A 15,557-nucleotide genomic window follows, 5' to 3' on the forward strand; every position below is an offset into this window, starting at 1 on the left:
TAATTTAGTTCACAACAAATGTGGAAGTACAAACATACAAAGAAAATTATATATTTTTTTCTGTAACACCCACTGTATTGTTACTTTTTGATAATATATATGTTTATCAACTTAATGTATTGTATGCGGGTTGAAATATTAAACTTTGTATTACTATATTTTGACAATGCAATAAACTAAAGAAAATATCCGTAAATTTTAATTTATTTTAATTTTATCTGCAATATTTTTTATTTACATCAATTCTGTTTCCATATTCAAATTTTTCTGATCAAAATACAATCAACAATCTTGTTGGAAGATAATCGAATCGAACTCCGTAATCATTCTCATCAAAACCACTAAATTGTTATCATTCATTATTCCAGGCAACCAGAGTAAGAAAAAAAACATCATTATCCCAACATAACTGATATTTAAATAATAAACAGCAAAAGAAAATGAAGTTCTTAACAAAATTGAACCAACAAAATTATAGAATGGAGTTATGTCATGAAGTTCTTAAAAAAATTGAACCAACAAAATTATAGAATGGAGTTATGTCTAAGCACGAGCAGCTCCAGCTCCAGCTCCAACTCCAATAGGACGAGGAGCTTGACCAGGTTGACCGGGCCTTGGTGCATCATCCTTTAAAAGAAATAAAAGACACTAATCAAACAACAGGAAGTGAAACATAGAACATAAAAGCCATGTTTCATAATGAATGAAAACAACTAGTAAAGCACACAAGGCACAATGAAAACCCTAGCAGATGTTTGGACACATCATAAATCTCACTAGGCTTCAGCAAAATTCATCTATCTATTCAATAACCAAAGTCCAAACAAAATCATATCAACATTATTACAAATCATCTTCAATTAGTAATCCTTAGCAATGCACTAGTCAGCAATCTATAAGATACAATTAGAGCACAAAAAACAACATACCCTGCGCCTAGCAAAGCGCTGCGGAGGCTCACGGTTCCTCCTATCAGTGCGAGATCGCACCCTCACAACGTGAGAGTGAATAGCACACGAAACACAATATTGCATCTTCACATACAGCTTCGGAAGAGTGTATTCTACAAACATAATAACAATTAAATAACATTCAAAATTCAAGAAAAAAAAGAAAAACTCAAATCTTGAATGAAGAAAGATACAGATCGGGTAAGAATCATTACGCTCATAGACACAGGCTTCCTGAACATCACGAACTGCAGCCTGCTCAACAATGTTCCTCACAAGAAACCTCTTGATTGATTTGTCCTATTAATTTTGAAAAAACAACCAGAAATTTCATCGATTGAAGGAAAGAATGAAAGAAATCTGAAAGGAGAAGGGATAAAGAGGAGAGTACCTTGGGGCAGCACTTGCCGCAATTGGAGCAGCGAATGAATTTGACGTGGCCACGGCCATGCTTGTTTCTTCCTCCGTTTCTGCGCTTGAAAGTCTACAAAAGAGAGAGAAAGTAAGTATTAAGCAGTGAAGGAGAAGAAACCGAGATGAGATCACAGGAAGAAGAGATTGAACCATGGCTGAAGGCTTGAAGCTCGTTCCGCTCTGAAGCTACCTAGGGTTCTGGAGGTGATAATCTCAGTGGCACAATTAGGGTTTTCTCTACTTTATTATTATTTTTTTTGTCAGTGTTTTCTTTCTTTTATAGTGTCCACTGGACACAGAATTGGGCTTCATTTCTTTCCATGACTCTTATTTGAAAGAAAACAAAAACAAATGCAATTGGGCCTTTTACATCAAACCATATCTAATTGGGCCTCATTTCTTTCCATGACTCTTCCTGATATGACGGTGTTGACTAGTAAATTATAAAAACTTCTTAAAAACAAATTAAAAAACAAGAAAAACTATAAAAAGCATTTGGACTAATTAGACCAAGCATTAATTCTTATTTTAATTTTAATTTTATTTTTTTCATTTTATTCTTTAACTTCGCTCATCTCTCTTAAAATTTTTTCTCAAATAATATTTTTTTAAAAAAATTATAAACAAACAATTTTTTTAATCAAATTCAAATTAAACTTACAAAAAGTTACTGATTTTTTAAACTATTGTCTTTTTTAAATAACAAGGTACAAATTTTATGAAATTAAATACAAAAATTCATATAGAAAACTATTTTAAGAGAATACTTAAAATTATGGGTATTTAAATTTAAACCGATTTAAATTAAACCACTCATTCAATTAAATTCAAACCAAAAACCAATTAAAATTACACTAATTTAAATTTAATTGGATTTTATTTTTTACAAATCACATAAATCAAGTCCAATTTTAAATATGCTTCTCAAGATCAATTTAATTCAAACCACCTAATATGTTATCATATTATTATTATATTTATAATTTTATTTATAAAAATATTCAATTTATTATATATTTATATATTATTCATATATTATTATTATTTAATAAATATTTTATGTTTAAAATAAGATTTATTTATTTATTTTAACTAATTCATAATTTTATTTAATACAAATCGTTATAAATATTTTTTTATCTTAGTATTATAATAGTTCTTGGTAGAGGTGTGCATGGGCCGGGTGAAATCGGGTTTGATGTGACCCAGACCCGACCCAAAATATATACCGGGCCTATTTGTTAGACCCGAACTCGATCCTAGATCCGATGAAACCTATACACTTTCGGGCCACAATTATACCGGGTAAAAACCGGGTGAAAATCGGGCCGTTAACATTATATTACCTTGATACCTTCTTATAAGTTAACATGTAAAAATATCTAAATTTTCAAGACTCTAACCATTATTTGACATGATAAAATTCACTTAGAAAAATATAATAAGAACCAACTCTTCTCTAAAATTAAAGCATAACCATAATCAATACTAATATTTCTTAATAACACCAAATATTTAAATCAATACAAATAACACAAGATTATGCATTAGTCTAATGCATTTTAAATATAAAACATTAACTTATAGTCTTATATATAATAACTAATAACACCAAATATTAAGGATTACAATACTTAAATTTCACATAATAACAGCCATCATCCATTACTAATAATACAAAATATTAATTATATATAATGACCGGGCCATCAAACTGATTTCGGGTGACCCGAGCTATGAACCGGACCCGACCCAAAATAATGACCGGATTTATTTTTAAGACCCATACTCAACCCTAGACCCAATAAAATTACACCAAATTAACCCTAAAAATATTCAGGATCAGGCCGAATCTTCGGACCAGGCCGGCCATGCACATCCCCTAATTCTTGTTAACTTTTTAAAGATTGTTTTTCCTTAGCTTTCGCTTAAAATAATATAATATAATATATCCTTACTTTTAAATAATTGCTCCTAATAAGTTTATCGTTATCTTGAAGTTTCCCATAAAGACTAAAGTAGTTAGAAGGCGCGGTAAAAGCGTGTGAAAGCGTGTGTAGAACAAATTCGGGCATAAAGTTCTTAATGCTCCTTCCTACTACTCTCCCAAGTTGCAAACATAGGTGTATATATATAGGTACCACCCTTCATCATGTGAGTGCTTTTTAAGAAAGAAACAAAGAAAGAAAGCCCTACTCTCTCTATTAGTGTTCACATGGGACAGCATGCCTTCTTTTCATTGCAACTCATTCATAATAAAAACTAATAAATAATATCAAATGTTTTTTTAAAGAAGATTCTTCAACTACATAAGAATTTGATTATAATTGAATAATAACAGTGACCTGGACTTTAAATGGTACAACTACATGCTTTACACCACATTGTTTGATTCTTTTCTTCTTCTTCTAATTAAGGAGATGGTGGCCGTGGATGTAACTTTTCCAAAAAGTAAAATATATATAATTTACTTTAATGCATAATTAAACTACATAAATGACACCCATAAACTATAATTCAAATGATATAATTTCTCTATTTTCATTTAAAAATTGTGAATTCAAAGAAAAAACTACACAAATGACACATACGTATAATTATATTATTATATAGCAACATAACTATTTTTTTATATTTTATAATGTACATCAAAATCAAGATGTATATATAAAAAAGAATCTAGTATTGACAATGAAGTTACATATATACATGTACATATGCCAACATCCAACAAGTAAGATTTGAGAAATTAAACGTCCTTTCTGGAGCTTTCTTTCTTAACTGCATCCACCACCACTTATATTCTTATATTCTCTCTTACTTTTGCTTAAAGCATGTATGTGCTCTGCATATATATTTATATATATAGAGCTAGATATATGTGTCCTACCATTGCATTCAAGAAACATTTTGGGTTTTATCTGGTTTTTCTTCAAAGCTTGTTCTTGTGAAGATGAGTGAAATCAAATATGGCTATCCATACCCTGCTCAAGGTATATATAGTACAAGCACCATCTGTAACACTTGTCCTTTCATTTCTCATAAATCATTGCCTCAAATTGAATTACATGCTTCTTAATTATTTATTAGTGTTGTTGTGCGTTAATTATTATATATATGGTATTGTATCCCAAACAGGTTCTTATCAGGGGCCGCCGCCGGTGGCTGCACCGCCGCAGTACTATGCTGCTCCTCCACCACCCAGAAGACAACCAGGTTTCCTTGAGGGATGGTAAGCAAATAAATTTAAGAGAAATTATTGGGTCATTAATTTTTAGTATTTTTAGTTATTATTTGACTAATATACATATTAAAATTATTTTTAACAAATAAATTTTATTAATTTATGTGTGTACATTTTAAAAAATATAGATATAAATTATATTGATTAATATATGTAAACAGTAACATTTTTAGTTTTTAAAAATTAAATAATAAATTATTTATAATTTATTATATTTATTGAAAATTTTATTTTAAAAAAATTATTTAAATAATTAAGTAGTTAATATTAAGAAATGTTACATAATATTCTTACTAGTGAAAATATCATAACTTAGCAAAGGTATTTTGCTAAAAAAATATTATATAAATTTTGATAAATATAAATATAAAATTATATATTTTTTGTTATAAAATTTTTGAAAATATATATATAAATTATTATAAGTTAAATATTAATTAAAAATAATAATATTTATTGGTTACGTAGCATTGTTTTATATTTAATTCTATTAAAACAAATTAAAAAGTTTAACATAGTTAATTAGTTGACCAAGTAAAAAAAACCGTTTGATTATTGTTATTATTATTTAATTAATTTGATTTTGTTGTCTTGTTGGGGCTAAATCTGCAGCTTAGCAGCTTTGTGCTGCTGTTGTCTCTTGGATGAGTGCTGCTGTGATCCAACAATTATTTTTGCAAGTTAATGCATATGATATGACTTTAGCATAGAAGGGGAAGACACTATCATTATTAATTGTTATGTTGTCATAATATTTGATTTAGAAGTAGTTAATTAATTCCTTAGTGGATCCCAATCAATACAGATATGTATCAGTTGTAATTAATACATTATTGCTTTTGTAATCTATTGATATATATGCTTGAATTGAGAATCACTTTTAGTTTTCTGATTTGCTCATATGCTTGTCCCTTTTATATAAAATAAAATGCAAAAGATTCTACTGTTGAGGGCTTGTTTGATAAAGATGTAAAGTAAACTAGTGTCCAAACTTGAAAACCTAATCTTGTTAATAAAATGTCATATTCTTTTTCACTTTCTAATGCAACATAATTTCTCATTTGTATAATTTTTTTATTACTTTTTATAATCAATCCTCCTATTCTATCTATTCACATAATTATATTTTAAATATTGTGTTGTTTTCTATCAAATTTTTTTTCTCATTGATTTATTAATTAGTACACCTCTTTCATTTTTTTTTCAAATATTTGGGTGTATTGTTCTTTCTAGCAAAGTGTAGAGGTAACTTTAGATAGAGGGAACGAATTTTCAGCACTAGAGGATATGAAAGATGATGTACCATTGTAATTAGAAAATTAACAAGTGTGAATGAAAGAATAAAAGAAGGTCCATTCTACAAAAGAGAAAAATGTATAGCTAATGTGAATAGGAATTTCTTAACTTTATCCATTGTCAATTTTAATTTTAAAGGGAGGTTCTTAATATTTTAGTAAATAATGACCATAATACTCTCATATTTTCTGATAAGTTCAAGTTCTATTTAATTAGTTGAATGATAATATGTTACATGTTTAATTCATTGTTTTATTTTTATTTTTATTATTATTCTTTTATTTTTTGTTAGAGTACTACAAGCTTAATATATGTTGGAAAAAATAAGAGAGACATAGAAAAAAGATTTGTATATATTTTAGTTGTATAGAATAATATAATATAAAAAAATTTATAAATATTAAAATAATCAAAATAATAAAAATATAATATTTTATAATAAATATTTAAATATATTAAATAATATTAATTAATCTAATTGAACGTAATTATACTCTCAAACTATACATAGTACTTGATGTGCCTTTTCTCCGCTCACAGCAGTATTTATCAAAGAGCAATGCTAGGGGGCCAGCAATTTTTGTGATTGTTAGCCATCAACTAACCATCAATGATAATTTGATGGTGTGAGATTGGTGTGAAATTTCATCCAATGGCTCACCTTCCTCTGCTGGTTACATGCTGGCCAAAATTCAATAAAACTGCTGGCCCCTCCTTTTTAGTTTCTTCACCAACCCTCGGCTTCTCAATCATAAAAAAAAAAATGCAATTTTTTTTGTACTATCACATCAATAATGGTGATGGTGTATCTACAGTCAATTATGAGCAGAATAATCAGTATCAACTAATGTGACTTCATATGATAATATAATGCTTTCTCGATGCATTATTAGAACAATGGGGTCATATTATGGAGGCAATGAAACAGATTAAATAGGACATGATCGATGTAATGTCTATATACTCACATGACTTGAAGAGTTGAAGCCATTAAAAATTGACACTGGTACTTGATTTTCACAATCACTATTTGCTCAAAGTTTCATTAAGTTACCAATAATCAATCTCACTATGTATTGATATATATACAAGAAATATATTGAAGATTAAATTTTACAATTTTCTATTAATAATATTAATATAAATTCTTAAAATACATGTTAGTTAAACTCTTGTTTTTATTATTTCATTATGATGCTTAAATATATTAATTTTTAATGTATTAACTAAAATAAAATGGAAATCACTTACTCCACTATTTAAAATTTGCAATCTAGGATTAAAATACTTTGAATTAAAGAAGTTTGCATAAGAAGACAAGCATTAAATATTTTCATGTCTTTTTGAAAGGAAAAAGTGTAAAACTCTTTTCTCACATAGCCATATATATTTCTTGGTTGTCAACTTAGTTTAAGAGGAAGAGAGAGTAAATAAAAGATCATTATAGTGGGAGCACAAAACAGCATTGAAGATTGTTGTTTGTTCACCCATTTGGCAACATCTCTTTGACTTTGAATGATGACCTTTAGATATGGCTGCCCAATTAATGTGAAGCAGCTACAATATAATATATATAACATACACATTGCGGTTGTTATCTCTTTATTATTAGATTAATGGGTTGATATTATTCAGTGACATATAGCATAGGTAAGTGGGGGATAAGGCTTATGAAAACTATTGATAGGGACTAGTTCATATCCCATTTGAGGTGAGGAACTTGTTGCTTTCCTGTTTTAGATTTGAAAAGTAATAACAAGAACCAAGCAATAATAATGCTTCATTGGGGAGACTCATTTTGTTGACATTTGTTTATGGAGGGGTCTCCATATTCTTGAGTCTTCACTATATAAAAATGTGCTCTGTATTTATTATTTACAAATTTAGATTTAATTACATGGCCTTGGTTATACTCATACTTAAAACTTCTCTGTTTCTTTTCTCATCGTTTGTTAAATAAAAATCGTATCTATTTAAATATTCTTATTTGAATATTATTCTCTCTATATATATATTTCGACGGATGGCAATACTACTCGAATTTACGGGTATCCACCCCATCCCTATCTGCTCGAGGCGAGTTTTTAGCGAGACAGATTTTTAGGAGGAGCGGGACGGTGTCGGGTTTAACTAATATCTGTCCCTATCTGTTCCGGTACATATATATATATATATATATATATATATATATATATATATATATATATATATATATATATATATATATATATATATATATTTTAATATATAATATGTATAATATATGTAAAATAATTAGTAAATCATTAATAATATTGTATCATATTTAAATTTTTATTTTAATTTATGTTATGTATGTGATGATGGTTATATAAATTTTGAAATTTAATTTTATTTGTTGAATTTTAATAATTTTAAGGGCGGATAAGAACGGGACGAATGCCCACATGAACGAGTTAGAGTTCAACATTTTACTACCTGCAAATAGAAGTAAAGCGGGTTCTATACGAATTGTTGTACGGCGAGACGGGGTTGAATAGAGCAAAGACCCATCCCTACCAACCCCGTTGCCATCCCTAATTTCGATCACCAACCAATCACTATATATATAAAATACGTATTTACATCTCATATAAACTTTTTTTATTATAATAATATAAATATAATTGATTAGTTATTCATCTATTACAAAAATAATTATTCTATTATATCAAATTTGATTATTATGATGCCTAATATTTAACTAAAAAATATATAAATTAGTATGTATAAATATAAATAATACATAATAACTGATTTATTTAATCATTTTTAATTTACATAGAACATTTTAATTTTTTTAGTTGATTCACTAATACTAATATTTGGTTCCTGTTATTGAAAAAACTCGACTAACTTGTTTTATATCATTTTCATACTCATATATATATGTAATAAAATACTAGAAAATCATCTAAATTTATTATTTTATACTTTTTTTTATCTATATATTGCGATATCCGGATTGAGTATTGATATTGTACTACTATCTATACAACATACGCCTTCTAGTAGACAAAATACATCATTTTTGATAATTGAAAACAAAATTAATAGGCATAATGCATAATGAACATCTCATATGTTCTCCCACCAACTAGTGTAATTAATTTTCTATTTTTTTTCCCACTCATATATATGTTGGAAAGGATGCTAAAATTGGCTGATTTTTTTTATATAGAAATTATTATTATATTATTTTTTATTATGAAAAAATTGTATATTTTAATTGAATATGGAGGTAATCACAAATTAGAGTATTTAAAAAAAATTTTACTACTGAAACACAAATAGAAATGTCGATTTTGTGTTTTAAAAAATTTTAAAAATTAAATTTCATGAATCGAAAAGTCAGTTTTGTATTTTAAAAATTAAGAGTGTTATCAAGAGACTAGTGTGTATCTCTATTAGTAAGTTATTAATTTTTTTTTATTAAACCGTGATTTTATAACTGTCATTTGTCTTGAATTATGGTCTATTTTTAAAATTAATCTTTTTATTTATTTTATATTTAAATTAGTATTAATTAATTTTTATTTTTCATTAAAAGTTTTGATTTTTCATTTCGCGTTAAAAAGGCTGAAAAAATAAATGGAAGTAACTTAAGAAAAATATAAAAAAAATAATAATATTATTCTTATAGAAAATATTTTTGATATTTATGTTAAAATAAGATTATTATTAACTAATTATATTTTAGCAAAATAAAAAGAGTTCGTGTAATAATTATCACAAAATATTAATATCGAAATCATGTATATTAAAAAAAATGCATACACGTTAAAATTTAGAATGTTTTATATAAATAAAATAAATATTTATTTACTAATATATATAATTTTTGAATACATCAATCATGCGTAAGAATATACAAATTTTAGGCGATGTGCATATGAAATAAGTAAGATTTGAAATTGACCAAATTTTAATTTTACCTGTAATGTATATTTAGGATTATGGAGATACAAAAATATCAACTGACTAAACGAGATGTAACACATCATCGAGACACTGGATTTTTTGGATTGGTGTTATATTTTGAGTTTATTTTAGAAAAAAAATATTTTTATTATTTAGTTATATTACAATAATTTTAAGTTAAATAGATCAGAATAAAAACAAAATAATTTTGAGACATTTTAGTTTTGTTAGTGTTCCGAAGTGTTACCTAAAAATAAAATTAATTTAGACTTAGACAAGAGGTCCAAAAAATGTCAAAAAAAACTCACTTTTTGCTTAAAAAATGTCATTTTGAAACAAAAAATACTTTTTTTATTAGGGTTATGATAACACTTCCAAAGAATGAAAGAAAACTCACTCACAACTCACTCATCTATGTCATTTCTCTCAAGTCTCACTTTCTCCATGTTATGCCGCAGTCGTCGTTTCCCGTCAAGCTGCCGTTGTTTGCCTACATCTGTTACCTCTGCTCTAATTTGCGCCATTGTCTTTGTGAATTTTACATATGTTGCCCTCTGCTTTATATTTCTTCACATCTCCACTGTCCGCAACTCCATCGTACTATCACCGTTCACAAGTTCGACTACTTCTCCTATAGTCCTATTTCTGTTCTGGTTTGCACCGTCGTAAAATCTATGACTATTTGTCATCATCGTTTTGTGTTGCTACTGCACCCTTACCGCCGCTGCCTGCTGCACCCTTGTCTTCGATCTGTTATTGTTGGGAATTTGCCCCTTCTTTTCTTCTGTATCCTCTATTTTTTGTATGCCTTTTGCTCTTTTTTTAGCCTTTGCTTCTTGATTTAGTTTTTTTTTTTGCTTTTTAAATTTTATTACTTCTAATTTTAGCTATTACTTTCGCTTATGTTAGATGGTGAGATGGTTCATCCATTCATGACTGATTAGTAATTAATTATTTTAATTAGAGTTAATTTGATTATTTGATATTGTTCAATGTTCATCAATTAAAGATTTAGTATTGCAGATTTAGAATTTTTAATTTTGTATGTTCTATGTTGTATTTGTATAAGAATAATTATAGAGGATTTGAATGTGTATTTTAAAGTATTTGTTATAATGTATGCTATTATTTTAATTTATTATGTGCTTTAAGATTGATATTATTAATTTTGAGGGGTTAGAATTGAGTAAATATACATTATGTATGATATATATAAACTTCATAACAGGTAAACTCGTACGAGTCTACGAGTTAACTCGCGAGTCGAGTATAGGTCAGCTCCACGAGTTTACTTAGACTCGCGAGTTTAATAACCTTGGGTGAGAGTTTTGACTTATTCACTGAAAAGGCGATTTATCTGACATCCTCGCCTGGACGATAGTGAAAAATGCCTACAAGAGATTTTGATGCCTAAGTCAACAAAAATTTATGTAGGTTTTAAGGGAATCACATACGATATGAGTTTGCCACAACCTGCAGACTGCAGTCCCTTGACTTAAAACCTGCATAAACTTTTGTTGACTTATTAGGCATCAAAATTTTTTACAGACATTTTTTACTACCATCTAGACGAAAACGTTGGATAAATTACCTTTTCAGTGAACAAATCAAAACTCTCACACCTAAAATATTTAGACCTCACTTTAGATCCAAAATAAATTTAATTTTTAAATAACACTTCGGAACACTAAATAACCTAGCTAAAATACCTTAAATTATTTTGTTTTTATTCTAATCTATTTAACTTAAAATTATTGTAATATAACTAAACCATCTCAACAATGAAAAATATTTTTTTAAAAGTAAACTCAAAAAATATAACATCAATCCCAAAAAATCGATGTCTTGATGATATGTTACATCTCGTTTAGTTAGTTAATATCTTCGTATCTCTATAATCCTAACTATACATTACAGGTGAAATTAAAATCTGGTCAATTTCAAATTTTACTTATTTCAAATACACATCGTTTAAAATTTGTATATTTATTATCCATAATCGATATATTCAAGAATTATATATATTGATAAATAAATATTTCTTTTATTTATATAAAACATTCTAAATTTTAACGTGTATACATTTTCTATAATATACATTATTTTAAAATATTTTATGATAATCATTACATGAACTCTTTATTTTTCTAAAACATAATTAATTATTTTAACATAAATATCAAAAGTACTTGGTATAAGAATAATATTATTATTTTGTTTCTATATATTTCTTAAGTTACTTCCATTTATTTTTTCAGCGTTTTTAGGACGAAATAAAAAATCAAATTTTTTAATAAAAAATAAAAATTGATTAATACTAATTTAAATATAAAATAAATAAAATATTAATTTTAAAAATAAATCATAATTCAAAAAAGACTAATGATAGTTATAAAATCACTGTCTAGGAAAACAAATTTAGTAATTTACTAATAGAGACTTACACACTAGTTTTTACGTGGTGCTCTAAACAACCACAAATTAAAATATTCATAAATATGTATCATTTGCATTTTTATCATAACATTTTTCTTTAAAAATTTAAAGTTTACAAATTAAAAGATTTAGATTTTTGTAAATTCACAAATTAAAAGATTAATTTAGTGTTTCAAAAAATTTTAAAAAGTTAAACTTCACGATCTCCATATAAATAAAAAAATACTAAATTTTATACATTATTAAAAAATATATTATTATAAATCCAATATCAAAATTAAAAAGCGTCTAAAATCCCCTAGCTAGTTGCTTTATTTCATATCACACATGCAACTCAAGCTTTGATTGGATGCACTCCTACCTGATTAAGATTTATTGCTAAGTGTGCTAACTGCTGCAAAATGTGTAAATTAGTAAAGGCATGCTGAATCTACTTTATGTGATTATATACTACAAGTATTCCTACTAATTGGAATGACACTAGATCTAGCTAACTTGATGCTCATCAATCTTTTAGACCATAACATTATTAAGAACAGGTCTAATCAATAATATGCCAGCAAAGGGGTAAGTGTTTTCATTCATCATCAGTTTCTCATATAGGCATCTAAAGGCAACAAGCAAGAATATACAAAAAAATAAATATTTAATTATTATTATTAAATTAATATAATAAAATTTACATATAATAGAAATTATAAATTTAATAATAATTAACTTTTTATTTTAGATTATTGCTTTAATTTTGTATATGTTGCCATATATTATATATATAAGCACTTGGTAGTTGGTTGGGATAGCTTCCTCTTAATGCATCACAATTAAGGCATTCAATGCAAGAGGAAATTAGATACATGTCTCAAATTCTTTTTTTCTTTCATGTTGTAATAATTCTTTTCACCATTATTTTACTATATTATGCACAATAATAAAAAACTTATTTTTAAAACTTATACTAAAAATAACCAAATATATTAAATCTTAGTTGTACCGGTTTCTCATAATGCATAGTGAACATAAGTTTGAATATTAAATACTATTATTAAAGTTGTTCTTTGAAATGATTTTAATCATGCCTTGTCGTTTTAGATATATTAGGTGTCCCTATATATTAGCATTTTATGCATAACATTTTAATAAGGCATTTACGAAACATAAACTCCATTCTATTTAACTTTTATTCTGTTTCTGTACGACAAATTAAAATATTTATCCTAAATTAAAAAAATTACAAAGCATATTTTTTCCCAATATTATTATAATTTGAGTAAGTCTAATAATTCACCTAAAAAAAATTTAAACGCTGAGTTATATGCAGTCAATACTCAGTACTAGTTTATTCAATTAAAAATTATTTGGCCATTTATCTACAAATATTCGCTTTTAAATGATTATTTTTAAATGTGAAAAGTATATATTACAACTCCTATAACTCTTAAATATATAACTTCTAGAAAATTGTATAGATAAGGAACATTTATCATCTCTTAAAATAATTTGTGGGAGTAAATAAAATGAGATCTATTCAATTTTAATTTGAAATAAATAACTTGTTTTATATAAATCATATAGAGAAAAATCTTTTTGAGTGCAACTGAAACACAAACAAGGTTATTTCTCAATGATAGGTGTGAGTGAGAATCACGTTATACATCTAGTGTGGGTTTGGTTCGAGGTTATCCATTATCAAAAAATGACAAATAACACCAAGACAAAAATCTAAAAATGTACTATTCTTATATTAATTTAAAGAAATGCTAGAGGTGTAAGTTATCGAATCGAAATTTACCGTATAATTGAACCAAAATTTACAATAATTGAATAAAAAATCGAAAAAATTGGTTTTTTAGTTTTTTTTTTCGAAGTAAATCGATCAGTTCGGTTTGATTTTTGGTTGGTTCGACAAATCAAATTGAACCGAAAAAGTGATTTAGTAATGTATTAAAATGAAAATTTTAGACTTAAGGAATGTGTTTGTTTTATGTTTAGTTGTTGGAATAAGTTGAAATTGTGTTGAATTTGAATGTAATATAATGTTATTTCAATTTATTGATGGTTTTGAACATCATTTTACTAAGATTAATTTTCTATCAGTTAGGATTTAAAAACCGATCGAATCAAATCGCTTTTGATTTAGTTCGGTTCGGTTCGGTTGTTACACAGATAGCAAATTGATTGGTTAGTACAATAATATTCTGTAAAAACTAAATAGATCGATTCGATTAATTTTTGGTCCAAAATCGAACCAAATCGAACTTATAACACCCCTAAGTAATGCATCTTTTATAAATATGTAATTTTTTTAAATTAAAATTTATTTTTAAATATTAAAAATTTTAAGATTGAGATAAAATACGTTTTTAACATATATATTAAGGGTAGACTAATAATCCAAAACTCCGTAATATATTTTTTTAATTTTTACGGTGATATTAAAATATGCATTTAAAATAAATATTAATAAAATTCTATTTTTTATTATCAAATTAAGAGAATATATAATTTTTTATACATAAAAATAATACATATAACACAATTTATTGTATTATAAGCCATACACGGAAAAGAAAGGTTTTATTAGTTCTTACCTTGAATTTTCCTTTTTTTTAATTTTATTTTAATTTATGGAGAGTTGTTTTGAATAGACTCCATTCATAATTAATTATCCCCTCCACACTTGTTTTCTTTCTAGAATAGTAGCATTTTTTACCTTTTCGTTCAAAATTTAAACACGATTTGAATTAAATGAAAATCCAAACTAATTAGTTTAAAGGTTATAGATAATTAAATGTTAAAAGCTCACACATTGCAATGCAAAACGCCGGACATATATTAATTTCAAAAATTATATACGTAAATTAGAAATTAACTATTAAGTTAATTATTATATATTTACATATAAATATATATAATTTAATTTATTTAATATATATTTTATATTCTAATATGTATTTTTTTTATCAACGGAGTCAAAGACCCCAAAAAGACAAAAGGCAGAAACATGGTTCTATTTAAATAGATGATTTAGAATTAATTTTTAATATATACATATTATGGATGTATTAATTTATAGTTAACTACATAATCAATTTATTTAACTAATATTAACCAATGTTTTTTAATTTTTTATTAAAAAATTTAGTTTTAAATTCTACAAAAAATAAAATTAAAAAAATAATTTTACAACGAAAAATACTAATTAACTAATTAAAATTAATTTTATATACTTATTCATTAGTCAAGTCAACCATAAAATTTCACTATTCTTCTTTAGGACT

At 26.0% G+C, this 15,557-nt stretch overlaps 1 protein-coding gene and 1 long non-coding RNA gene across 2 annotated transcripts; one reads left to right on the forward strand and one right to left on the reverse strand.

Moving 5' to 3' along the window:
• Window positions 1-326: 326 nt before the first annotated feature.
• On the reverse strand, window positions 327-1,606 carry LOC130956015 (40S ribosomal protein S26-2-like). Its single transcript, XM_057883038.1, has 5 exons — window positions 1,515-1,606; window positions 1,342-1,434; window positions 1,166-1,250; window positions 930-1,063; window positions 327-627 (listed from the first exon to the last, which is right to left on the reverse strand). Exons 1-5 carry the CDS (start codon window positions 1,515-1,517, stop codon window positions 544-546), a joined length of 399 nt encoding a protein of 132 aa, XP_057739021.1. The 5' UTR covers window positions 1,518-1,606; the 3' UTR covers window positions 327-543.
• Window positions 1,607-4,111: 2,505 nt separating this feature from the next.
• LOC130956551 (uncharacterized) lies at window positions 4,112-5,518 on the forward strand. Its single transcript, XR_009077155.1, has 3 exons — window positions 4,112-4,357; window positions 4,503-4,596; window positions 5,221-5,518. It is a non-coding gene; the product is annotated as an uncharacterized LOC130956551 (long non-coding RNA).
• The last annotated feature ends 10,039 nt before the right edge of the window (window positions 5,519-15,557 follow it).

The sequence above is a fragment of the Arachis stenosperma genome, chromosome 10 (genome assembly GCF_014773155.1).
Source record: "Arachis stenosperma cultivar V10309 chromosome 10, arast.V10309.gnm1.PFL2, whole genome shotgun sequence".
Lineage (NCBI taxonomy): Eukaryota > Viridiplantae > Streptophyta > Magnoliopsida > Fabales > Fabaceae > Arachis > Arachis stenosperma.

Excerpts from the sequence above, each read along its gene's own strand:
- LOC130956015 (XM_057883038.1), bottom strand. Across the intron at positions 1,251-1,341 it reads GCGGCAAGTGCTGCCCCAAG|GACAAATCAATCAAGAGGTT; the intron begins GTACTCTCCTCT and ends CAAAATTAATAG. Across the intron at positions 628-929 it reads AGCGCTTTGCTAGGCGCAGG|GATGATGCACCAAGGCCCGG; the intron begins GTATGTTGTTTT and ends TTTCTTTTAAAG.